Raw genomic sequence first — 26614 nt, 5'->3', positions numbered from 1 at the left:
GTCATTGTACCGGCATTTATATTGATTTAGGTTTGGTAGTTATGATGTTTGCTTTTATGGTTCTCACGACAATTTACATATACAGTAAACTCATTTGTCAAAATATCTACAGTTATTTAAAAATGGGTAGCTTCATACGGTTTCTAGCAAGCGTATCTTGGGAACTTCCCCAAATATGCTGAGACTTTCTCTTTACTGCTTCGCTTGTCAACCAGAACAAATTATTCTGCATTTTGTGAGGACGAGAGGCCAAACTATACTATATGAATACAGAAGTCTGCACCATCCTCTTAACCTTCATTATATGGTTATTGACTCCGAGAACTGGAAAGTCCATAAAGTATAATTTCTCTTGTAGCATGGAAGTATGCTCTTATTAGGCTGAATTGCCTCTGTTTATTTTGATATTTTTATTATATTCATATGTGGTAACAAAGATGTACCTCAAGTGAAGACCATCTCATACAATTTTAGGCCGTTTTATCACATCATTAGTGGACCTCATCATTTTTGTTCCATTTAAGTTTTTAGTTCCCTCTGATGTTCAAAAGAAGTTGCCTACTAAAGTATACATGGATCCCATTTGTGGTCCTAAAATTCAGGGTTGTGAGGTACCACATTCAAACATCCCCTACTTTTATAGGCGTGATAAATGTTCTGGACCCGCCTGTCATACGGAATAGGCAATGTGAATGTAATCAATTGGAAATATTCTTTAATCCAAAGGAACTTGTGGATAGAAACTAAACCATGACACTGGGAGGTTCTTGCCCATCGGTATCAAAATATTAAGGCCCTTCAAAAGTGACTGGTGAAAATATACAGAGGAGAATTCTTATAAGACCGAGGGATGTAAGTGATGGCACACCGTGTTATAATCGATTTCCTTCGATAAGGCCAATATATTCTTTAGCACTGTACACAAACTCCATCCAGAAATAATAAATTTCAGTCGATCTGTCCCACACGGAGGTTTAGCCTATTCATCATAGCCAGTTACATATATGCAGCTTATATTGCACAGTTGTGGTTACCTCATTCTAAGCATTTCATAAATGTTACAGTATCCGCTAACTGCCAACAACTGTTCTCACTCCGTAGTTGTGTGATGTGAGGTGTGCAGCCATTTTTCTCAAAGTATGTCAATTTGGAAGTATAAATTTGAGGATTTTCGTTGGACTTGATACCTTGAAGTGTGTTCTATTGTCTGCTTTTCTCTGTGCTTATATCTGGAATAGATTACAAGACTGTAAACCTGCTATATTTTTATCATAAAAGATATTTGCTGTATAACAATGTATTGTCTTTCTTCATCTGCAGGGGATTTCCCACCACCTCCCCCTCCTCCTCCTTTGGAACAGATGAGTGCTGGCCTTGGGAACTTTCCTCCCCCTCCTCCTGCTCCTGACGACGCAATGTTCAATGTTCAGGTAAAATTTTAGGAAAGAATAGGAGGCCGTATACTGGCATTTAGCATTCATATTACAGCCCAAAATTTCACGTCTAAAATTACGGATCCATGGCAAAACTTAAATCTGGAACTGGAAATCCCTATTTAGATTGATAAAATATGACATTAAAATCGGATGGCTGTCTGCGTATATCACAGCAGTTCTGGATCCATCCAGAGCAGGTTAAGCCACTTTGGCTAATATATAATTGTCTTGAACGGACGGACATAAGAGGCATAATAATAAACTGCTAGCCCTTGTCCAATGTGGCTGCTTACACACTTAGATTTGACTCCGCTGAGTCCTAATAAGTTTTGAGCAGTAATTAGCGGTTATCAGTAGAAGCCGTGACGTTCCATAATGTAGCATTACGTGCTGGCTATTTCAATGAACAGTCAACTAGATTAATGCATGGATGGGCTGAGTCTGCCAAAGCCGGAGGCATCCTTATAGAGCGGCTTCCTGTTACGGCTCATAGGGGGGAGTACCAAGTGGAGGAACCCCCTCTATGACTTCTATATACCCTAATAAGGCATATGAACAGGGGTAGTCATTGCGAGACATCCCCTTTTTAAGGCTGGAGTCAGTCTTTGCATTTTCCTTCATCTAGAGGTTTCCTAAATGTTTTATAAATATACTCATTATATTTACGTTTTACATTTAGAAACCGCACATTTTTCAGGAATTTTTTAAAACTGATCAATCTAAATTTGTTGCAATGTTTCTGCGTTTTTAAAAAAATCGAAAGTAAAAAATTGCATATTTCTAGGAACTCCTTGTAGTTTATAGGAATCTCTTAAAACATGTGGTTTGTACTAACATGCGCTTTTTTGCAACACTTGAAAACAAAATTTTGTATTACTAAGGCTTCCGTCACCATTGAAATCAATGGTGATGGAAACGGAAACTTCTGGTTTCCGTCGGTGTCAGTTTGTGTCTGCTCAGGGTCCCGTTCTGACTGAAACCTCCAACGGAACGTCAGAACGGGACCCCAACGCAGATGTGAACGAAGCATTATTTGGAGAATTACGTGATTGTCCTGCAGTAGTCAAGATTTAACAAGCTACTTCAAATAATAAATGTATGGCACTGCACTTAGTTTCATAATAAATGAGTGTTGTAGCAAATATACCCATACTTCGAAATCCCTCTGCCTGTACTTACATACATATGCACGTACATACGTACGCAGACATCTTTATCTTGACTATTAACGCATTAAATACACAATCTCAATCAACTTTAAATTGACTTTTTCAATGGCTTTTGTTGTGTGATCACGTTGCAGCAAATTATTAAAGTCAAAATAGAGATGCATACACAGATATTTGTATGTTTTTATTAAGAGTATGCAAATATGGTGGGCAGATATTGCCTTGGTCGGGGGTTTGTGCCAGGCAGCCTATATTACACAGTCCTAGTCCATGACTAGGTTTTCTGCTTTAACGGGTAGCCGAATACCTCCGAACCCCATAAAAAATGTATTACAGTTCCTCACTCTAAGTGATTTGGGTAATAATGTAAAGCATGTATTTTAGGCCTTGATAGTAACTTCAGGTTTCCCCAAATTAGGACATTTACAAGACTTTTCTACCCTAACTTGCCCTTTTTCTACATTTGTCATTTTATTTTTAGTTTCAATTATTTATCACGCGGTATTCTCTCAATGTTTCTCATATCATGTATTGTACCTGTATTCTGGACTCTGTGCGAGACTTCTGTTTGAAAATTGTAATAAAATACCAATTTAAATTTTTTTTGAAGAGCAATTTGACAATTGACTAGGCGCAAATGGTTGATAACGACTTTTTATTTTGGATAAATAATTTGCTTAGTGATATTAATTTACTCCTGTCAACTCACAGGAAAAATTTAATCTTCATTGCTTTGTTAATTTAAATCGCAATTTTTAGCTCAGGAATATTATGGAGAGTCTGCGTTGTTGTTGTGCATTACATATTTTTCATCTTTTATAGCTTAAAATTGAATACATTATCAGCTGTATACAACAGAACTTCCCAAACGTTTTCTTCTTAGCCTCACTAGTGGCCGTCAAGTAGTTTGTAATAAATGTATGTACTGCCTATTTCACAGATAAACACCAGTGGTAAAACGCTAGAAGAACGACGCTCAAGTCTAGATGCAGAGATTGACTCATTGACCAGTATCTTGGCTGATTTGGAAAGCAGTTCTCCATACAAACCACGGACAAGTCAGGTACAGTCATGGGAAAGCACAATTTGTGCTTTTTTTGTTGTAATTTTTGCCTTATTGTGTATAGCTTTTAGTGCTAGCAGGGCAATAAAGCAAAGAGGACCCAGAGAGAGCAAATGTTTCTTCTGGTGCTTTAAAATAAGACTAAAATACTACATGAATATTTAGAGTTTTGTGTATTGAAGACTTGGGGAGGAATTTATCAACCTTTTTTATGCCAGTTTTGTGGCGTAGAAAGGGCCCGAAAGTTGCAAATTGCTTCTTTTGGCTTTTCAACGTCGCCCTTGCCCCCTTTATGGAAAGAGGCAGGGCCACAGCGGTCTGACACATTTACACCAGAAAATTATAGTGGGAGTAAACGCCAGCTACTAGCTGGCGTAGATTTGACTATGTGGGACGTAGCAAGGTAGAGGCATGTGCCAATTGGGAGAAATGGATGTTTGCATGACTATGGTCGTTGCACCACAATTGTGGTGCACAGCCGGCTGAAAGATGCAGCACGTTTTTTTTAAGAGGCATACCTCCCCTTTTCATTCCCCTTTAATTTCAGCACAAGCGTGTGATTTTTATTTGTTTAATAGCTAAATAAGATTTCGAGTAATGTCATCTACACTTTGCATAGTTTTTCCACATGTAAATTCGGTGTAGATTTTAAAATCCGCATTGTGAATTTATCCTGCGTTTCAGAAATGTATCTGACAAGTTTATAAAAAAAACAATAAACATTAACAATAAAATCTGCAACTGTTTCTGCATAAAAATTAAAAATTTGCACCTAAAAATGCAATATTAAGTGCATATTTACCAGCATTTGTTTGCGGTTTTATTGCAGATTTTCCACATCAAATTCTGCAATATGTGCACGTAGCCTTATATTAATAGCTCAGTTTGTCCCAAAGAATGAGATGTAGGATTTAGCGACATTATAGCAAGAGTTTGGCCCTTGAATGGGTCTCTTGGGTGTACGGATTTTGTTACTTTTTATTACTTCTTAAAAATAAGGGAATTGATTAAGAAGACCACGTTTACATAAAATGCTTGCACGTAAGCAATGTGGGTGACCATTATGACATCGCCACAATCTAATAGCTTTAGCGCTGCAGGACAATGCAGTCATGTGACATCACGCTGGAGATCACATTACTTGGGAAGCCATGGGAATTTGAAAACGGGGGCTAGAAGGAACATTTTGATTAACTATTGGAAAGCCCCTTATTTTAAGAAAGAAGCGCAATTATGTAATAAAATAAGCGTTAAAATACCTTTTTAAAATGGGGATTTCTACCTCAAACATTTATGCCATAAATAACTTCGGTTCAGTTTCCACCTTTGGCTCTCCCCACTCACTTCTATGGGAGTTACCTAAATAGTCGGGCACTTACATGCGCCGCCATCTCTCCATTCATTCTCCATCTGGATATGCGTTGATCAGGTTGGATGGTGATTAGGGGAACACCGTTTTTCACATAGGTGTGGGTCCCAGTAATTAAAAAGCTAGGAGGCTTTGCAAAGACAAACTGTCCATCTGGGGAATCATTGTACATAGTTTATATTACTTTTGAACAAGTTAGTTGACATGTCAAAACTCTTGTGAAATGTATCGATGCCACAAACTTTGTATGCAATAAGGTTCGGCAATCTCATCTCTGTAATCGGGAAGGGGAAATGGTTACTAAATAAAATATCAACGTTTGTAGACTGCAGTCAAAATATAATAAACTGATTTAATATAATCGTGTCTCTTATGGCTATGTTCATGTGTTACGTGGTTGCTAACAATGTTACACACATTACTACTCCGGCCTTGTAATGGTAAGTCATGTGGATTCCTAGCCAGTAAACAAGTCTGTCTGTTAATAGGACACAGTATGCAATGTGGTAGAGCGTCCAGCCATTATTGACGTATTTTATAGTGTGAAGGCAAGCCATACTCTGCTTCTGCTGCAAGCTATTCATATTGCTTCATTCTTCTCCGGTTATTTTTATACCTAATATGTCCTTATATCAAAAACTGCTGATATTATGAATGCGGCACAGTGCTAGCTCTTAGCTTGATCACGTCTCTATACAGCTTCTGTCTAGTATATGCCAGCAAAAAAGGGTTAATTTAGAAATGTGACGATCATTCAGGATGAATCAGATTGTTTAGTTCCACATGCTTTACTAGTAAATATGATTCAGGAGGGACTGTTTCCTACTACAAATTCTAGAACATTTTCGGTGCCTCCGAAAAGTAACATATTTGTAAAGATAAATTCTGTGAATTTCAGTATTAAGAAGTTAAAGGTTTTGTGATAAATGTCTGATCGCTGGGCACCCCACGAGTACTAAAATGGGGGTCCCGAGCCCCCCATTCCTCACTGCACAACCGCGTGAGGTGGAGTTTGAATGGAGCGCCGGTCGAGTATGAGTGCTGCCGCTCCATTTTAAAGTGTTACTGATGGAGATAGCCGAGTAAGTTTACTGGATCTTAATTTAGGAATTAGGTTTCTGATCCTATTAATGTACATAGTTTGATGGGCAGTAGTGACACCATTTCAGTTTAAAGTTCAATGCTTTCAATGACTCCACACGCAGGTCAGCGCACAGAATATATATTTGTATCTTTTACACATTAGTATATATATAAGCTAAAATAACCCTTATCTAGGTGAATGTTTCTAAAAAAAAATACTTCGGGCACAAATGGATTGACATAACTTTCCATGCAATGGGGAAATCATGTTAGAGGCAGGTTGCAGAACTTGGCTAAATCTCTGCAGTAACCGTCCTGTAACGCAATCCCGTTTAGTGGAAAGGACATCATCCAGCTTCAAGGCCTTGGGTCTAATTCCTGCACGGACAATGTTGAATACTTTACGCCTGAAGCCTGTATATTAAGGGCCAAGGCAAATTGGCAGATTAGCGATCTGACGTACTTTATTTTGGAGGGATTGGAGGCTTACACGATTGGTACGCCTGTGCTTTTCAATATTCGATCTCCGTCAAGTTACAGCAGATATTCTGGCTTGCCTTTCCTAGCCAGTATGTGTATAAACCTCCCATGTGATTTTGGAAGTATAGGCCGATGGTCATATCTGTCGTCATTCCTTTATAAAGCATATGAAATATACATTAATTTTATTCGTATTATATGCTTGCATAGTGACACGTTCCAGATCTGCTGTGCGATCTTTACCCTTCGCCATAAACCTGGAAGGATTAGTACATGCACTAGGTGGTATTTTAAACACTTATTTTGAAATTCTGGAGGAGGAACGAAGCTTCGCTGAGGGAGACATGAGGAAAGACCTAATGCATTCAGCAGGATGACGTATTGTTCCTGTCTTTTCCCTGTTGTGTCTATATTACAAATGATTATATTTGTGTACACAAGGAAAGGGTGTAGAATTTGTCAAGAGTACAATGTTCTCATTACATCTTTTTTTTTTATTGTTTTTTAATTAGACTATAAAACGTGATTATGTAATATAACCGGAAAAGAACAGAACACAATCATGATTTTCCACATGACAAGTTTAGAAGCAGGGTTCAAAATCTGAGGTAGAAGATTAGCGATATGAAATATAAAGCACATAAGACTGGTAGCTTAGCCTAGTGCAATGTTTCTACCAATAAAGACAAGTGCATTTCTTATCCGCTCTTGTTCGACACTGACACGGATCTTTGAGTTTTTCGAGACTTGGAAAGCAAGTGGCGCTTCGGCCTAAAGTGAAGTTGATTCTAGCTCCTGTTACGAATGAAAAACCTCAGGAAATTATTAGGATAACTTTAAAATAATGTGCATATCTAGAAAATCACACTCATACTTTGCTACCCGACCACCCGTTTGTTTAGAAGCTGGTAAGCGGTCCAAAATGTGTAAGTGTATTTCGATTTTCTGCACACAATTGTATGGATATCGTAATAAATTCTTAATGTATCGTAGTGGACTACACTATTGCTTCCGGCAAACCGATGGGTCCGGTGCACAACCGAGACAAATGGAAACCATGGGCACCGGATCTGTCTCCTTTGAAACAATGGCGATGGAAACGGAAACCTCTGATTAATACAGCTCTGAACTGAATCTCAGATGTATAAATCCATGTGTAAGGAGCGCCCGCTAGCAGCGGCTTCAGGCAAAATGTAATCATAACACCTATGTGTGACTGCTTACACCGCCAAGATGGGGGCAGGGCGGAGGTTTCTAGGTACTAATTGTTCTTATTCCGATGTAATAAGAAAAAGTGGTTTATGCAGTCCGCACAAGCTGCAACGTTTCCGTCCGGCTATAGCACGGAAACGTTGCAGCTTGTGCTGACTTAATAAACCACTTTTTCTTATTACATCGGAGTGCTATGGGATTTCTTATATATTTACCCATATCCGTTGGATAGGGATTACCTTCCTGCACCCACTACCATCTTGGAATTGAATATTGAGTGCTGCTCATTTCTGTGTGTGTGTGTAATATACATACATACATACATACATACATACATACATACGTACATACATATATGAATAAACACTGATTACAATTAAATATTTACATAGACAACTATTAAATGTAAGGAATTGAAAATCCCTAATTACATAAAATGTTCCCCTTTATTGGAAACACTCCAGCTGTAGCTCATTGACTTCTGTTACTTAAAGCGATGTACATCTTTTGGAAGGATTTGTTTTTGTTATTAAATCAATGTGTTTATGTGTTTTTAACCAATTGATCAAATTCACTTCTATTAACTTTTTTTTTTTTTTTTTTTTTTACATTTTACGATTCATCTTCCATTTATCCTGGATACATAGAAGCCGTATAGTTTTTCTCTCAACCGAAATCGTCAGTTCAGCTGAATTGATGGCTCGGCTACGATCGGGTCTGGATCCAGCTAATATCAATCACATCTAAGTTCATAACTTGGATATAATCGATATTAGTTGGATACTGTTAAAAACATGTTTTAATAAGTCCATTTGAAAATTGATTAAAAACACACACAACACATTGATTTAAAAAATACAATTTAAAAAAATCCTTCCAAAGGTGTACATGGCCTTGAAATACTGACACCAATTTCTAATGGTGTGCTGTCATTTTAATAGCGGTTTCAGCTGTTTGCTGACATCTATGAACTATACAAAAGGCATGAAGCGCTTATATTTCTTAAGAAATCCGAAGTGGTCTGAGATTAGAGTTCACAAATGTGATATTTTTTACATGTATATATGACATATGGATATACTTGTAATTGTTTCTATATACTGTATCACGATCTATTATTACAAATAGTCTGTGTAATATATACCTTTTTTCACTGCCTTTAATGAAATGGTGACAAATATTTAATGTATGGCAAACAGAAGATTTTCAACATGTATATATTTATTTATTACAATCATTACAATGTCTTTCCAGAAAGGTAAAGGAGATCACATGTAGACTTTAATCAATTAGACAATATGAAGGGTCCCTAGTTCTGGCCGGAGAACAAACTGATATAAAGGGCCTGGCAATCTTGCAGTTTACAGTGCTAGAAGTAAAATGCAATACAAACTGCATTCCAACTAATAAGATTAAAGCACTGTTACATTCTGTACTGCTGTACCTGGATGTGCCTACAATCCAGCACTCGCAAGCACAACGCATGCATATTTAGCGAACCCTTATTCCTGCATCTAAATGATCATGAATATACGGACGAGGAGGAAGACACAAAATGAAATGATTACTATGTTCAGATTGGGTATATAATACCTAAATTGGAGCGGTTTTTCCTAAAAGAATTAAATTCCTCATGTGCCAGATATCTGTGTATCACTGTTAAAGAGGCTCTGTCACCAGATTTTCAAACCCCTATCTCGTATTGCAGCAGATCGGCGCTGCAATGTAGATAACAGTAAAGTTTTTTTTTTTTTCAAAAACGAGCATTTTTGGTCAAGTTATGACCATTTTTATATTTATGCAAATGGAACTTTCTTAAGTACAACTGGGCGTGTATTGTGTATGTACATCTGGGCGTTTTTACTTGTTTTACTAGCTGGGCGTTGTGAATAGAAGTGTATGATGCTGACGAATCAGCATCATCCACTTCTCTTCGTTAACACCCAGCTTCTGGCAGTGCACAGACACACAGCGTGTTCTCGAGAGATCACGCTGTGACGTCACTTCCTGCCCCAGGTCCTGCATCGTGCCGGACGAGCGAGGACACATCGGCACCAGGCGACAGAGGCTACAGTTGATTCTGCAGCAGCATCGGCGACGCCTGGTGACGATGTGTCCTCGCTCGTCCGACACGATGCAGGACCTGGGGCAGGAAGTGAGTGACGTCACAGCGTGATCTCTCGAGAACACGCTGTGTGTCTGTGCACTGCCAGAAGCTGGGTGTTAACGAAGAGAAGTGGATGATGCTGATTCGTCAGCATCATACACTTCTATTCACAACGCCCAGCTAGTAAAACAAGTAAAAACGCCCAGATGTAACAAACACAATACACGCCCACTTGTACTTAACTTTAAACACGCCCAGTTGTACTTAAGAAAGGCCCATTTGCATAAATATAAAAATGGTCATAACTTGGCCAAAAATGCTCGTTTTTGAATAAAAACAACTTTACTGTAATCTACATTGCAGCGCCGATCTGCTGCTTTAGGAGATAGGGGGTTGAAAATCTGGTGACAGAGCCTCTTTAAGTATTTACTATTTTTTGTCCCTGGTATTGTTCCTTTACAGCAGATGGGGAGTAGTATACATTCATGAACACTATATACACTAAATGGAATAGTTCTCGTTCAGTTCTAATTATTAATTATTTTTTTTTGTTTAAAGTGAACCTGTCCGGTGATTCCTGCTGCTTTATCGGAGACAGAGGGAGAGCAGCTGAGCTCTGTGATATGTAGGTTAATATGATTTGAAGCAGGATTTCTGAGTAAAGAGCATAGTACGGGCTTGTCCACACGTAGCGGAATTGCTGCATATTTTCCGTCCAGAATTGCCGACGGAAAATACGCAGCAGAACAAAGTAGCAGCAAAGTGGGTGAGATCTAACAAATCTCATCCACACGATGCGTAGAATTTCCGACCACAAATTGACCTGCGGTACGTATTTTTCATACCGCAGCATGTCCACTCCTGCTGCGTATAGTGGACTGAATTGCTGCGTTTTTCAGAGAAGATGTCACCATCTCCCAGCATTGAGAAAAACGCAGCAAATTACGTGCCATTTTCTGCAGTAAAAACCAGAGGAAATGGTGCGGTTTTGCTGCAGCGGAATTACTGCTAGTTTCTGCGGAATTGCTGCAGAAGTTTTCTGCAGCAATTCCATTTTGTGTGGACAAGCCCTAAATCTTGACAGGACTCGTAGGAGAGACAGTAAAAGTCCTGCTAACCCCACCCACACAGACTGATTGACAGCCTTTTCCATACACACTAATAAGCCTTTGTGGGCGGGGTTAGCAGGACTCCTATCAGTCCGGTCAGGAATTACTCTTCTTTATACTCAGAAATCCTGCTTCAAATCCTATAAACCTATATATCGAGGAGCTCAGCTTCTGTCCTTCTATTATATGCCTGACGGGTTCGCTTTAAAGGGCCTGTTCTGTATCCGTTAAACACTGTGGTAACCCGAGTTTCCCATGTGAATTCTTGTCCGAAGCCAGTGTTGTTTTTCTGGCGTAATTAGATATGTCAGAATTTTCCTGTGTTGTTGCATAGTGGCAGTCCATACATGTACAGACTTCCATTGTAAGGGCCTGTTCACATGACCGTTCATTTCCGTTCTGGGGTTCCGTCGGAGGTTTCCGTCGGGTGAACCCCACAACGGAAAGTGAAAGCACAGCTTCCGTTTCAGTCACCATTGATCTCAATGGTGACGGAAACATCGCTAATGCTTTCCGTTCGTCACCATTCCGGCAGGTTTCCGGTTTTCCGACGGAAGCAATAGCACAGTCAACTCCGCTAATGATTTTGTCGGAAAACCGGAAACCTGCCGGAATGGTGACGAACGGAAAGCATCAGCGATGTTTCCGTCACCATTGAGATCAATGGTGACTGAAACGGAAGCTGTGTTTTCACTTTCCGTTGCGGGGTTCACCCGACGGAAACCTCCGACGGAACCCCGGAACGGAAAGCGAACAGTGATGTGAACAGGCCCTTAGTCGACTGCGCTATTCCGTCAAAACAATGGAACCCTGTCACAACGGTGACAAACGGAAACCTTTAGCAACGTTTCAGTCACCATTGAGATCAATGGTGATGCAATCAGAAGCTACGGTGTCTGCTTGCCTTTCCGTTGAGGGGTAAACGCGACGGAAACCTCAGACGGAACCCCTCAACGGAAGGGCAACGCTGATGTGAACACAGCCTTAGAATTTTCAAATTAACAAGTTTCATTCATTTATTTTAATATCACTATGATTCGTTAGGGTTAGGAAGGTAAGTCACAATTAACATTGCGCTGCCAGATGTACAATATATATACATCATAGGTACGGGTACAGGCGCAGATTACAATGCTATGCACAGCAGCTCTTTACCTGCAGAACTGGTCTCAACACCAGCTATTAAACTGCTGAAAAATGACACGTGCACGTTCTCCACAAATGTCACTCGGTTGTAAATCTATCCCCAAAAATACGTCTATGAAAAGCAAAACACCTAGACTGGCCTAGTAGGTTATGCCTGTTGGTTTTAGTAGGTCCATTGGCCAGATTTCCACAAGCCAGCCGTTTTGGTGTCCACTGGAGACGGGTACAGTAGCTCATTGGCAACGTGATGTGCTTCATGTCTCTGTTTGGAGCCTCAGTTGCAGATTCAGCCCTATTTGGTGGGAAGAATTTATCCTGTCAAATCTGATGGAATCTGCAACGGAGCCTGACGTTACCCCATTGGCATCTGTTGTATGAGGGATCCAGCAATGTGTTGTGGTTTCCGTTGTACATGGAAAACACAATGCAGGTGTGAAAAGTCTTCTACAAAAAGTGGATATAATTCCTATAAATAAAGCCAAAAGAAGAAATAATAGTTTTAGTATTTTCTGTATACTGTTATGCTTGATAGCAGAACTCTTTCCATATATCAATCTTCTTATATTCACATTAATTTGTAGGTGATTGGCCAGATACTACTGATATCTGACTGACACTATTACATTTCAATGTGGTTACTTGACGCCATTTCTGTTTTGCTTTTGGATACAAGCAGGGCAAGTGGTAAGATCTTGTGACTCATCTGCGGAAGGTTCCGCAAGCCTTTGCCTGTTTATTCTCACAGACTACTGATTTGGCACACAAAATCTTCAGTGTTCAGTGACTGTTGTTTGAATACGTTGTTTTGGCATAAGCAGCTGTGTTTTGTGTTTAAACTCTCTTTGGCATGCTATGTTGGCACGGTGTGATTTCCCTGGAATTTATATTCGGTTTTACATACTGGGTTAAAAAAGAAATATATATATATATATATATATATATATATATATATATATATATATATATATATATATATATATATATACACTTAATTATTATTTTATTTTTTTTAAATCCTAAAACAAAGGTCCGTGCTCATGATGCAAGGCCTAATGCTGCCATACTGTGCAATAGGAGCAGCTATAATAAAAACAGCTCCTGTAGATATATTTATTTAAATCGGATACTTTTTTTATTGAGAAATTTGCATACAACAAAAAATATACACGACAAACAAAAAAAAAATACAGACAACCATCCCCACCCATATAACATACCCACCTTCCCTTGAGGGATATCCATACATATTAAGTCACGATAACAACCCCTACTCTCTCTCCTCCCCCCTTGTCATAGAGCAAATACAGACGTGTGTTGGCAGCTGCCGTGTTCCAAACACTAAAAATGACTAACCTTACAGAAGTATCTTATAGATAGGAGTTACTACGAGACCCGTTACCTACCAAGAAATCCGCTTGCGCTCGTGCAGTAGAGTATCTACCAACGCCTGACTTGGCAAATTAGGGGTATCTATCAGTCTGCCCCATATGGATTCACATTTAGAGATGGCTTTGTTTTAGGTACACCCGCTCTCCGATTTAATGATCCCATTCATCTTGGATTATAAATGCCCGTACTTTGGGTACGGGGGGACTGATCTGAATCCAGGGAGCTGCAATTAACTTTTGGGCATGATATGCCAGCCTGCTGTAGATTATTTCTAATCTAAAACTGGAATTGCCCCTGGCATTTCTAGCCAGTTTCAGCATTTTTACTTTGTTACTGGATAAAAGAACAATTGTATACATTTTTCCTTTTTTTTTTTTTTAACCTCTGCACGATTTTGTCTTGTTCCTGTTCCCACCGTCTGTCAAACCGAAGTCCCTTATGACTTGTATCCTTGGAGCAGACTAGATAAAGGAGATGGTATAAGAGGAAGATGAGGATGTAGCCATCAACTCTTAAAGTTGGGTAATTTCCACGGGCGTTTTGTGAGATGTTTAATTTTGTGGTAGATTAAAAGTGTAGAGGTTTTAGGACCTAGGTCATGATTCTGGTCATAAAACATTGGAGCCAGAGAACAACCATGGAAAAGGGACCTATAATATCGTAAAATTCCAATAGTTTAAAAAAAATGGGTTTCCCAAGCACGTTAAAGGTCTATTCTATTTGTGCAACATTTTTCTCACTCTTATGAAACTTTTGCTGCCTAGGTCCTCACAGCAGCCACATGGTAAAGATGGCTTCTCTCTGGTCTCTACCATTTTCCACCAGGATTTCTGATCCTCTTGTGTTCTCCAGAGATAAACCGCATTTATCCCTCTTGTTCTGGTAACCTGCAAGTTTAACTGAGCTGAATGTGTATGGGGAAATCGGAATAACTACTTCCAGCAGAACAGTTGAGTTCTCGGTACCACTGTAGTAAATACATTTTGTAGAGTGCTCTTACCTTTGACTAAACCATTAGAAAGATTTTCTGAGCCAGTTAATTCAATGTTCTGGAAATCCAAATTTTTCATCCAAAATGTCCAGGCTGCCTGGAAAAGGGCATGGCTTATTAATCAATCATTTTGACACATGGCTTTACATGACAAAATAAGGATGGTTTTATTCCAGAGGAGAGTTTTTTGTGTTTGTTTTAGTGTTTCATAATGGCATGTTTTCTAAAACAGAGTACCGTATTTTCCGGACTATAAGGCGCACCGGATTATAAGGCGCACTTTCTATGAGCGCCTTATAAGCAATCATGTTTCATATATAAGGCGCACTGGATTATAAGGCGCAGCACATTACCGTTAAATAAACCATTGCTCAGACTGCAAGTCAAAATTTATTACACTTTTTAACAATAACTTGCAACTGGTTCAGCTGTAATTGCAAATCAAAACGTTTAGGGTATGTGTACACACACTAATTACGTCCGTAATTGACGGACGTATTTCGGCCGCAAGTCCCGGACCGAACACAGTGCAAGGAGCCGGGCTCCTAGCATCATACTTATGTACGACGCTAGGAGTCCCTGCCTTGCTGCAGGACAACTGTCCCGTAGTATAATCATGTTTACAGTACGGGACAGTTGTCCTGCAGCGAGGCAGGGACTTCTAGCATCTAGCAGGGACTTCTAGCATCGTACATAAGTATGATGCTAGGAGCCCGGCTCCTTGCACTGTTCGGTCCGGGACTTGCGGCCGAAATACGTCCGTCAATTACGGACGTAATTAGTGTGTGTGCACATACCCTTACCGTACTAATAAATTCATAGGCGCACGGGGGGGAGGAGCATGGTGTGTGCTGTGGTATGCCGCCGCAGACCCCTGCCGCCCACGATAGAGGTAAAGGATCCTGTATGAACCCCTCTCTTTACTGTCGGGTTCATATATAAGGCGCACCGGATTATAAGGCGCACTTTCTATTTCTGAGAAATTCTCAGCATTTTATGTGCGCCTTATAGTCCGGAAAATACGGTATGTATTTTCTCTACACTTTTAAGTCTGCGGTGTGGAGACTTGCTACTATGATCACAGCAAATGGTGAGACATGAAACAGATTTAACATTGTACGTGAACAGAAGAAAAGGGAACAAGTGTACATCTGCCAGCACAATGAGTGCAAATCACAACAGACCGGATCCAGAGCATGTTCCATTACTACAAGGTCACCGTTTTTTCACAGGGGATAATGCTTTAATTCAATTGAAGGAGATTTTATAATACCTGCAAAACTGTGCCTGCTCCCTACCTTTCTTTTAATGCTTCCTATGAAATTTTAGTATTCAGATACCGCCTCCAATATGATGGATGCAAATGATTTGATATGTTTTGTGGGATGGTAATTTAATCTTAAACTCAATCACTTATTACATTTTAGATTGAAATTTTGGCAGATGGTGTCTAATAACGTGTCTTGATTCAACAATGCATTTTAGTTACAACTCCTACTTTTAGCCTAGATGGTCACTAACTTTCCAACAAACTTTGCTCTCAATAGTGCAATCGAATATAGGAAACTTTGTTTTATTTATATATATATATATATATATATATATATATATATATTTATTATTATTATTATTATTATTATTATTATTATTTTTTTTTTTATTTTTATTTTTTTTTTTATTTTTTTTTAATTTATTTTTTTATTTTTTTTTTTATATAGAGAAATGCTTCTTTCTCCACTTATCAGGCTTCTTTCCCCCCCCCCTCCCTACTAACTTTTTACTCAATCTGAATTTTCTACTTTTTCAGCTCACTGAAGGTTACAGCTGCCCATAGAAGTCTATGGAGAGGGGAGGAGGGAGCAGGAGCAGAGTGGGAGAGAGTCCGATAGCGATGCTGCAGCAGCTTCCTAGTAACTGTTATCTCATCCCAGTGCTGCATTCACAGTTACACTGTTCCGTACTGCTGTATAATGTCATCCATTCTGCTGCTTTTAGATATATAATTGATATAGGTAGGAGAGCTGAATTCTGCTCTTCTGTGTGTGCAGTGTATAGAAGACATGATGGCGGTTAGGCTCCACCCACTAGCTCAGAGAAAACTGAGAATAAGTGAGAGAACCTGCAAAGGGGGACACTTCTAAAAGAAAAAAAAAAAATAGTCAAAAGTAGTGTTATTTCTCATGATGTACACACGCTTTAAAGGGGACCGGTCACCTCTCCTGACTTGTCCATTTTAGTACATACTTGTATTTCCCTTTTAAAATAACCCTGGAACATATTTTCTTGGAACTCTGCATTGTTCTATTCCTCTTTTATTCCTCCTAGAATTGTATGAATAAATGGACAACTGGGTGTGATCATTCCCCTTGTCAAAGGGGTGTTTCCCTGCACACTCAGACTTTGTCAGCAGTGATTGGACAGTGAGAGTCTGTGTAGGGACATATCCTCCACTGCTAACACCAAGTTGTCAATTTATTCATAACTTCCTTGTATGTATAACAGAGGAACATCACAACATAGAGTTCTAAGAGGAGATGCTCCAGAATAGCTCTTTCAAGGGGGATACAAACATTTACTTCTACTCCCGTCACTGCTTGTTTAAGTGACGGGTCCTTTTTTTAAATCAGAACTTACTATAATATATGGTTATTTGCAATTTAACTTTATGGGATCACCATGTCTAGTATGAATCGCAATTTACTATAACTCCTGTGCAGGGTTGTTATTGCACTGTGCAGGGCAAAGTGCTGATGTGCAGGGCGAGCTTGTTTCCTTTTGCTTAGGACCTTGGTTTGTGGTGCTGTGCCGAAATTTGTGCCAGAGCATTCGGTATGCCAAACCTAAATGGTATTATTTGCAGAGTTGTGGAAATTTGGAGACCTGGGCAGTGCAAGTATGTTTTCAGTTAATTTTATTTAGTCCAGAACGTACTGGACTTTTGTTTAATGAAACCACAATACTTTCATATTATACAGCATTAGGTTACACATACACAAAATTTGGTTGATTTCCTCCCTACTTCTAGTCTGCCTTGGTTTTGAAGTGAAATGTCGATCTTAGTAATCATGAATTTTAGTTTGTGTGATCTCTTGCATTATACTATTTTATTGCCTACCATTTTTACCAAGTTAGATCGCTCTTGGATGCAGGTGAAGACAGGGTATGCATTAATTCACCAAACATTTAAGGCTAGGACAGAAGTAGTATTTACAGAATGTAGACTTGCATGTGCGGGGAAAAAAATTGTTCTGTACATGGTGATAAACTCTAAAAGCAACCCATCCACAATAACTGGGTGGATGAGGATGCCTAAACCAAGCCTTTTTTTTTTTTTTTTTTATAGGCCTACACCCAGAGTCTCTCCAACTATAGAGAAACCACATCTTCCAGCATGCTGTCAGAGCTAGAGGTTGGAGACCACGGCTGTAGAGTATAATGACCACATATACAGTGTTTCAAAACACTTAAAAAGGGGGTAAATGGGTCACTACAAATAGAACGGGGGTATTCTCTGAAGAATCTCATGGAGGATCAAACACAGTGGAGTAACTACCGCTGTAGCTGCCCTAGAGGCTGTGGCATGAGGGGGCACATGCGCCCAGTGTCAGCGCTAGCAGCAGCGACGTTACATTCAATAGTATCTGGGTCCTCAGGATGCAGATACTTTTGAACACTATGGCAGAGCAGGGAGGTATCTTCCTGCTCTGCCCTGTCATTTACTAGGCTACAGGCCACGTACAAGGGGGGCTATATGGCACTATCTACAAGAGGGAGGTGGGGGCACTATCTACAAGGGGGCTGTATGCTATACCTATATGGAGAGCAACCAAAAGAATCCCAACATTAAATGTTGAAATGAGATCAAACCCATAATTGAATGTAAAGTACTCAAGGGACTGAGCAATTAAGCTCATAGTACATGTGGAAGTAACGGTGCAAAAACCGCCACTGGAAACAAAAATCTAAAAATAAGAGTCTGACACACCACGAATTTATATTAAAAGGTATATATTTATTGATACATAACAACAAACAAGATTAAAAACAGAGATGATTACCACAGTATAGATGGATACCAGACACTGATACACAACAGAATCATACAGGAATGAGTGGGCAATGCATATGAAATGTATTGCACCATGCAACCTGCATGTGCCTATGTAAAGTCAAAAGTAACGATCCCCCACTCCTAAATGGAACCATGCATGTAGCATATCTACAGCAGCCTAACAATAAATTAAACAATGGATAGTAAATAAATTTAAGTAGTGTAGTCCAATGTTGGTATAAACTACCAGTTACCCCTGCAGCTGCAGTGGAACACCTTACCCATGTTTAGAGAGCGGCACTGTCTGGCATCACACCCCTAAGGAGGCTATATGGCATGGTCTACAAGGGAGAGGTGGGGGCGCTATCTACAAGGGGGAAGGGTGGCACTATCTGCAGGTGGGCTGTATGGCACAATCTATGGGTGGGGCTGTATGGCACTATCTACTGGGGGCAATATCTACAACGGGGCTGTGTGTGGCACCCAGGGGAGGGTAGTCAATAGTTTTGCTTTGCTATGGGGCCCAGTCTTTCCTAGCTACACCCCTGATCAAACAGTTTGATTTCAGCACTGTATTGTTAATTTGAACAAAATCACCAAGTAAGGAAAGAAGGAAAGTTATGCTCCATAGAAGTCGCACTGTTCTTTCATTCGGTCTAGCTTTGTACTGGAATGGCCCAAATGTTTGACCAGGGGAAAACCTTTTGAAATTGTACTTTTTTGTTTTTTTCTAACCACTAGTCAAACACTCATTTTTAGGTTAGGAAGACAGTGTTACCAGGACAGAAGCTTAGTAGAAATCTTTTCTTTGTGGTTTTACATCTATAAGAGACTTTTCTATAAATATCATATACATTGTATAATAGGTCATCATACTAATCTTATCCCCTTTAGGACTCATTACAATTGTAGGCTACTTGCACAGTGTTGTTGTCTTTCTGTAATGTGTTTAACCTATGTAAAATGTCATGATGTTTCTTATGTCTTAGAGGGGTTTGCGCATCAGGGACATTTATGGTACATCCACAGGATATGCCATAAATGTTAGATGCTGCCCACCTCTGGGACCTGCACCTCTCTCGGCTCCCATTGCCTCCCAGCCATTTCCTTATTTAGTCGGGAGTTACGAAAACAGCGTAGTTCGCTGAGCTACGCTGTTTCTGTAACCCACGTAGACGTGAATGGCAGTAACCGTGTAGCACACGTGCTACGCTGCTTCCGTAACTGCCATTCGCTTCTATTGGAGTTAAGTAAACAGCGTAGCTCAGCGAGCTACGCTGTTTTTGTAATTTTAGACCATATAATCAGGAAGTGGCTGGGAGGCAGCGGGAGCTTAATTTTATTAACTTTTATACATTCTTTTATTCTGCCATTTATTTATTTTTTTTGCATTCTAAATTTGTGTCCCCTTTTATTCGATCGGTGAATAAGAGTTTGTTTGTGTTTTTACTTCTTTTGCACAATAAAAACACTTTTAAACAAGAATTATTTGTTTTTGCGTCTCCACGTTTTAAGTTGTAACTTTTTAAATTTTCGGGCGATGTAGCAATATGAGGGCTTGTTTTTTTTCAGGACGAGATGTTACTGATTAACCTTTTAGTAATTTTTTTAAACGCAAATCTATTTTTGTTTTACCACCTTTACATGCTATCTTTATTGTTGAAATTGTTAAAGAGGCTCTGTCACCACATTATAAGTGACGTATCTCCTACATAAGAAGATCGACGCTATAATGTAGGTGACAGCAGTGCTTTTTATTTTAAAAAACGATCTATTTTTACCACTTTTATTATCGTTTTTCGATTTATGCTAAATATATATATGTGTGTATATATGCGTACTTTTCTTTTTTACACGGATTGTACTTCAAACCTTTTTTTTTTTTTTTTTTTTTTTTTTATAAACTTTTTTTTACATTAAGTATTTTTTCTTTAGTCCACTAGGGGACTTTACTGTGCCATCTGCTGATGGCTTTTTTAATGCTCTGGTATAACAAAGCATGACTGCTTACCTCAGGTACAGCCTAATAGGCATACAGCCACGGCAAAGGTGTATTCAGCTAAATATGGCACCTTGGTGACAGCTATGAAAATTTGCGGTAACTAAGGAATTAAAGGGTTTGTCAGGAGAAACAAAACCATGACCATTGTTTGTTTTTTTTAAAATCAAAGTTCATCTTTGCGAAAGGAAACGAGTTAGTAATTAATTTACAGATTGCCCAAACGGAGAGGTCATGTGATCTCGGAAGTTTATTAAGTATTCAGAAAGTTGTAATGCGCCTACACAGCTGCAAGTCACCAGGAGCTGCCTCCCCCTTCTATATGTGTAGCCACGTCACTTGTCACCTGGGGAAAGGGGCAGGATGGCATGCTACAGCTGAAGTGGAATGGCAGGGTAAACACAGCGTCACAGCTTTCTGAAAATCTGCTAAACTTCTGGATCATGTGACTGCTCTGTTGGGGGGATCAGGGCATTTTGCGTATCGAAACTTATTAGTTCTTTACATTTCTAATAAAGAGCAATAGGCATGTTTTAATTTCTGTGGACTACCCCTTTAATTATAGCGGTTAATCTAAATGCAACAGGTGTCCAGATAGTTGTGGCCTCCCTTGTTTGCTTGAGAAGCCTTTGACAGGTCACATGTTCCATCCTATTTCAGGGCAGCCTGTCATGCTGCTCCAACTACTGTATTATGTTCCCATAACTCTTGGTAGTCTTTGCTTTCCCTCAAGTGACATTTCTACGTTTGACATCAGCACACTCCACACTATTGATTTCTGTCTCTGCGTCTCGTCATACATTAAATGCTCAGCAGGCTGCAGCTTGCTGTGGAACACGCTGTACTGTAACTTTCCTAGAGCCATCTTTCACTCGCTCTTCGACAAGGATAAATATGACTGTAGAGCCGCATGTCATAAAGCAAATAAAGTCCAGACAACAGCCACTTAGCTCAGTACCTTTTAGTATTTGCTTAACATAATATGCATGGACTCTAAATAGCAATTCAAGAGCAAATGAGCTGTACTTAACTACCCGAAACTTCATCCGAACGGGAATCAGTCAGACTGGTACCGTCATTGGCTGAAGTGGATATGGCTTATTACCTGATGCACAAATAGTTTCTTGCAACTTTTTGATCACTTTTTTTTTTTTTTTTTTTTATGTTTTGGGAGGGGTGGTGACCAAAAAATAGCTTTTCTGGAATTGTCTTTTAGTTTTATTTTTTCCTATGTTCACTGTGCGGGGAAATATAAGATTATGGTTATACAACATTTTAGTTTGGGTTGTCATGGACGTGATGGTACCAAATATGTGTACTTTTTTTTTTTTTTTTTTTTCATATTTTTCCTATAATAAAAGACTTCTTGTAGGAAAAAAAGGCAGTTGTTGGGTTTGATTTTTTTTTTTAAACTTAAAGAGGCGCTGTCACCACGTTATAAGTGTCATATCTCTTACATAATGTGATCGGTGCTGTAATGTAGATTACAGCAGTGGTTTTTATTTAGAAAAACGATCAGTTTTGACCAAGTTATGAGCAATTTTAATTTTATGCTAATTACTTTCTTAACCCCTTCAGGACACAGCCTGTTTTGGCCTTGTGGACGCAGGCGATTTTTTTCAAATCTGACGTGTCACTTTATGTGGTAATAACTCGGGAATGCGTTTACCTATCCAAGCGGTTCTGAGATTGTTTTCTCGTGACATATTGTACTTTACGTCTGTGAAAAAATTTGGTCGATAAATTCAGTATTTATTTGTGAAAAACACAAATTGAGAGAAAATTTGCAAAAAATTGAATTTTTCTAAATTTGAATGTATCTGCTTGTAAAACAGATATTAATACCACACACAATAGTTACTAGTTACCATTTCCCATAGGTCTACTTTATGTATGCATTGTTTTTTGAACATCCTTTTATTTTTCTAGGACGTTACAAGGCTTAGATCTTTAGCAGCAATTTCTCATATTTTCAAGAAATTTCCAAAACTTATTTTTTCATGGACCAGTTCAGTTCTGAAGTGGCTTTGAGGGCCTTATATCGTAGAAACTCCCCATAAATCACCCCATTTTAAAAACTTCACCCCTCAAAGTATTCAAAACAGCATTCAGAAAGTTTCTTAACCCTTTAGGCATTTCACAGGAATTAAAGCAAAGTAGAGGTGAAATTTACAAATGTAATTTCTTTTGCAGAAATTCATTTGTAATAGAAAAATTTCTGTAACACAGAAGGTTTTACCAGAGAAACGCAACTCAATATTTATTGCCCAGATTCTGCAGTATTTAGAAATATCCCACATGTGGCCCTAGTGTCCCAATGGACTGAAACACCGGCCTCGGAAGCAAAGGAGCACCTAGAGGATTTTGAAGCCTCCTTTTTATTACGATATATTTTAGGCTCCATATCTGGTTTGAGGAGGTCTTGTGGTACCTAAACAGGGGAAACCCCCAAAAAGTGACCATTTTGGAAACTACACCCCTCAAGGAATTTATGTAGTTGTATAGTGAGCATTTTAACCCCACAGGTTTTTTCCTGAATTTATTGGCGTTAGTCTGTGAAAATGAAAATATAAATTTCTTCTGAAGAAACAGACATTTTTAATTTTTGCAAGGAATAAAGGAGAAAAAGCACCCCAACATTTGTAAAGAAATTTATCCTGATTACGGTAATAACCCATATGTGGTCATAAACTTAAGTTTGAACACATTACAGCCCTCAGAAGGGAAGGAGCGCCATTTGGGTTTTGGAGCTCAAATTTTGCTATAATGGTTTTCGGTGCCATGTCGCATTTGCAACGCCCTGGAGGGACCAAAACAGCGGAAACCCCCCAAAAGTGACCTTATTCACTATCAGAATCCAAGAGAGCAAATGCCTCTCTTCAGCGGTATATAACTTGCGTGCCATTTTTTTTACGTATTTTTGTTTTTACTTATTTTTTGTAACCGTTTTAATAAAAGTAACAAAGAAAAAGTCCACTAATCCATTGATCAATAAATTTATGAACAACCCTAAGGCCCTGTTCACACAGTTTTTTTACGAGTTTTTCAGCGCGGAAACCGCTTCGCAAAACGTCAAAAACCGCCCGAAAATGTCTCCCATTGATTTCAATGGGAGTTGGACTAGCTTTTTTACCGTGAGCAAAACGCATCGCGGTAAAAAGAAGCGACATGACCTATCTTGAGGCGGTTTCCGCCTCTAAAACCCCATTTCAGAAGGGTAAAAAAAACACCTCGACGAGTGTTTTGACGAGTTTTTGTCAAACCACTGTGCAAAAAACGTCTCGAGCAGTTTTTGCAGGAGGAATTTTCTGAATGAATCAATGTATTTAGAATTTACAGACGTGTAAAATATCTGAAGAGATTTATGTAAGTATATGTGTGTATACGTATATATTACATGTACATATATATCTAAATGATGTTATAGATATACAACATCCCTAATTATTTATAGTATTAACAAATTTCAAATATATGTCTATATATAATACGTGTGTGTGTGTGTGTGTGTGTATATATATATATATATATATATAAATTTTTTCATACACACATATATATATATATATATATACATACATACATACATACATACATACATACATACATACATACACACACACTATAAACCCTAATTGATTATTAATTAACTCATTAATTGTCCTAGTCTGAGTACTGTCTACATAACAGACTACCTAAGCTGTAACTAGCTGCCTACACTAAGCTATCTATGTGGAGGTGTTTTTGTGTGTTTTTCACAGTTGCTGTGTCTTTATACGAGACATACCACAGCTGCTCGGCACAGTGCTTCTTCTCCCCCACTGTCTCAGAACAATCTGACAGGGAGGGAGGAGAAACATTGTAACAAACAGCACGAAAGTTTGTTGCTGCAACAAACTTTGCTGTGAACACCATGATGGCTTTATCATGGTGATCACGTCATCGGGACTGACACCAATCCGGTCCTGATGTCTTCTCTCAGCGCTTAGGCTGCTAGTAGCAGTGTATGCTGAGAGATTCAGGGCATAGGGAGAGCGCTGTGCACTCTGTTCTGACAGCACGTAGATTAACGGGCTGCAGGACAAAAGCCCAGCACTGCAGCCCGTTAATCTATGTGGGCTGGTCATGAAGGGGTTAATAGACAACTGGGTGTGTTTTTACCTTTCGACCAAGTGTGCATGTCATACACTTCTCTCCATTCATGTACTCAGCACATCGTGATCTTGCGAGATCACGATGTGCCGTCACTTAGTCACACATTAACTTTACTGAAGTGTCTTGAGAGTTAATAGACATCGCTTCCAGCCAGGACGCGATGTCTATTCACAATCCCGACACTTCGGTAACGTTTGTGTGTGACTTCCTCACACAGCACATCGAGAGCACGCTGTGCTGTCATAAAACAGCGTGATCACGCGAAATCACGCTTGCTGTCATTAAGACCCACACAAACGTTACCGAAGTGTCGGGATTGTGAATAGACATCGCGTCCTGGCTGGAAGCGATGTCTATTAACTCTCAAGACACTTCAGTAAAGTTAATGTGTGACTAAGTGACGGCACATCGTGATCTCGCAAGATCGCAATGTGCTGAGTACATGAATGGAGAGAAGTGTATGACGCTGATTGGTCAGCGTCATACACTTCTCTTTATAACGCCCACTTGGTCAAAAGATAAAAACATGCCCAGTTGTCTATTAGGAAAGTCATTAGCATAAATCTAAAATAGCTCATAACTTGGTAAAAATTGATTGTTTTTCTAAATAAAAACCACTGCTGTTATCTATATTACAGCGCTGATCACATTATGTAGGAGCTAGGGCACTTATAATGTGGTGACAGAGCCTCTTTAAAGCTTTTATTTTTACACATTAAACATTTTTAGCTTTTTCACCCTTTTTTTTTTTTTTTGAAGGTCTGCACATCTGATTTTACTAAGGGTATGTTCACACGCTTACTAAAAAATTTATGAGAATACGGAGCAGTTTTCAAGGGAAAACAGCTCCTGATTTTCGGCAGTTTTTTTTTTTTATAAGCAACTGTTTTCGGAGTTGTTTTTCTATAGAGTCAATGAAAAACTCCTCCAAAAACGACTCCAGAAGTGACATGCACTTCTTTTTCGCAGAAGTTTTTTACGCGTCCGTTTTTAAAAAAAACGGTCTGTTGGAACAGAACGCAGTTTTACCCATTGAAATCAATGGGCAGATGTTTGGAGGTGTTCTGACGATTTTTTGTCCGTTTGCGGCCTGAAAAACAGCCGAAAATAAGCCGTGTGAACATACCCTTCTACATTGCACGATCACTCTTCACTATTCACTGACTGCAAGCCTATTAGGCCCCACCTCTGAACTGGGCCCAATGGGATTCTGTACGTGTCGGACCAGGAGTCAATTGTTAGGCCTCCAGTTGCCAAAGCAGGGACCGGCACCCCTGCGATCAGATCTCAGCGATGCCGATCAGCTTCAAACCACTAAGATTCCGCGATTGCTTTTTATCGCGGCATCTAAGAGGTCAATGGCAGGGATCGGGGCTAGCTCTGTTCTCTGCCGTTATGGCAGGGTGTCAGCTGTAACATACAGCTGACACCCGCGGCTGACGTCGCAGGCTCCGCTTCTGAGCATGCGCCGTCGTCTTTCTGCGGCAAGTCTTTTAGGCCCTGCCTCCGGGCGGGGCCTAACAGGCTTTTGTACTTGGCAGACAGCAGGCCACTGTTAGGCATCCGGTCTGCCAAAGCAGCCATCGGAACCCCGCGATTGCATTGCGGGTTGGCGATCTGTAAACACCATAGATGCAGTGCTCGCTTTTTAGTGCTGCATCTGAGGGGTTAATCGGTCAGATCGGAGGCTAGCTCTTGTCCTGGACTTGCAGCAGGTTGTCAGCTGTATTATACAGCTGACACCTGCTGGCGATGGTGCGGGCTCAGCTTCTGAGCCCGCACCATCAATACAACATACCTATACATTGTGTTGCGTTAAGTCCTTAACGACAGCGACGTAATAGTAGGTCGTACT

General features: G+C 39.5%; 1 protein-coding gene across 3 annotated transcripts in view; it reads left to right on the top strand.

The window, feature by feature from the left end:
• Positions 1 to 18084, top strand: part of LOC142760908 (lipoma-preferred partner homolog) — a 184222-nt gene extending 166138 nt beyond the window's left edge. For all 3 annotated transcript variants that reach the window (XM_075864087.1, XM_075864085.1, XM_075864086.1), the window contains 3 exons: positions 1321 to 1430; positions 3546 to 3668; positions 17898 to 18084. In XM_075864087.1, coding sequence (XP_075720202.1) covers positions 1321 to 1430; positions 3546 to 3668; positions 17898 to 17990 — 326 coding nt within the window. In that variant the 3' untranslated portion in view covers positions 17991 to 18084. The remainder of the gene's footprint in view (positions 1 to 1320; positions 1431 to 3545; positions 3669 to 17897) is intronic.
• Positions 18085 to 26614: the final 8530 nt, after the last annotated feature.

This window comes from Rhinoderma darwinii, chromosome 4 (genome assembly GCF_050947455.1).
Source record: "Rhinoderma darwinii isolate aRhiDar2 chromosome 4, aRhiDar2.hap1, whole genome shotgun sequence".
NCBI lineage: Eukaryota > Metazoa > Chordata > Amphibia > Anura > Rhinodermatidae > Rhinoderma > Rhinoderma darwinii.
Note: the sequence above shows the minus strand (reverse complement) of the source record. Positions and strands in the feature narration are given on the sequence as shown.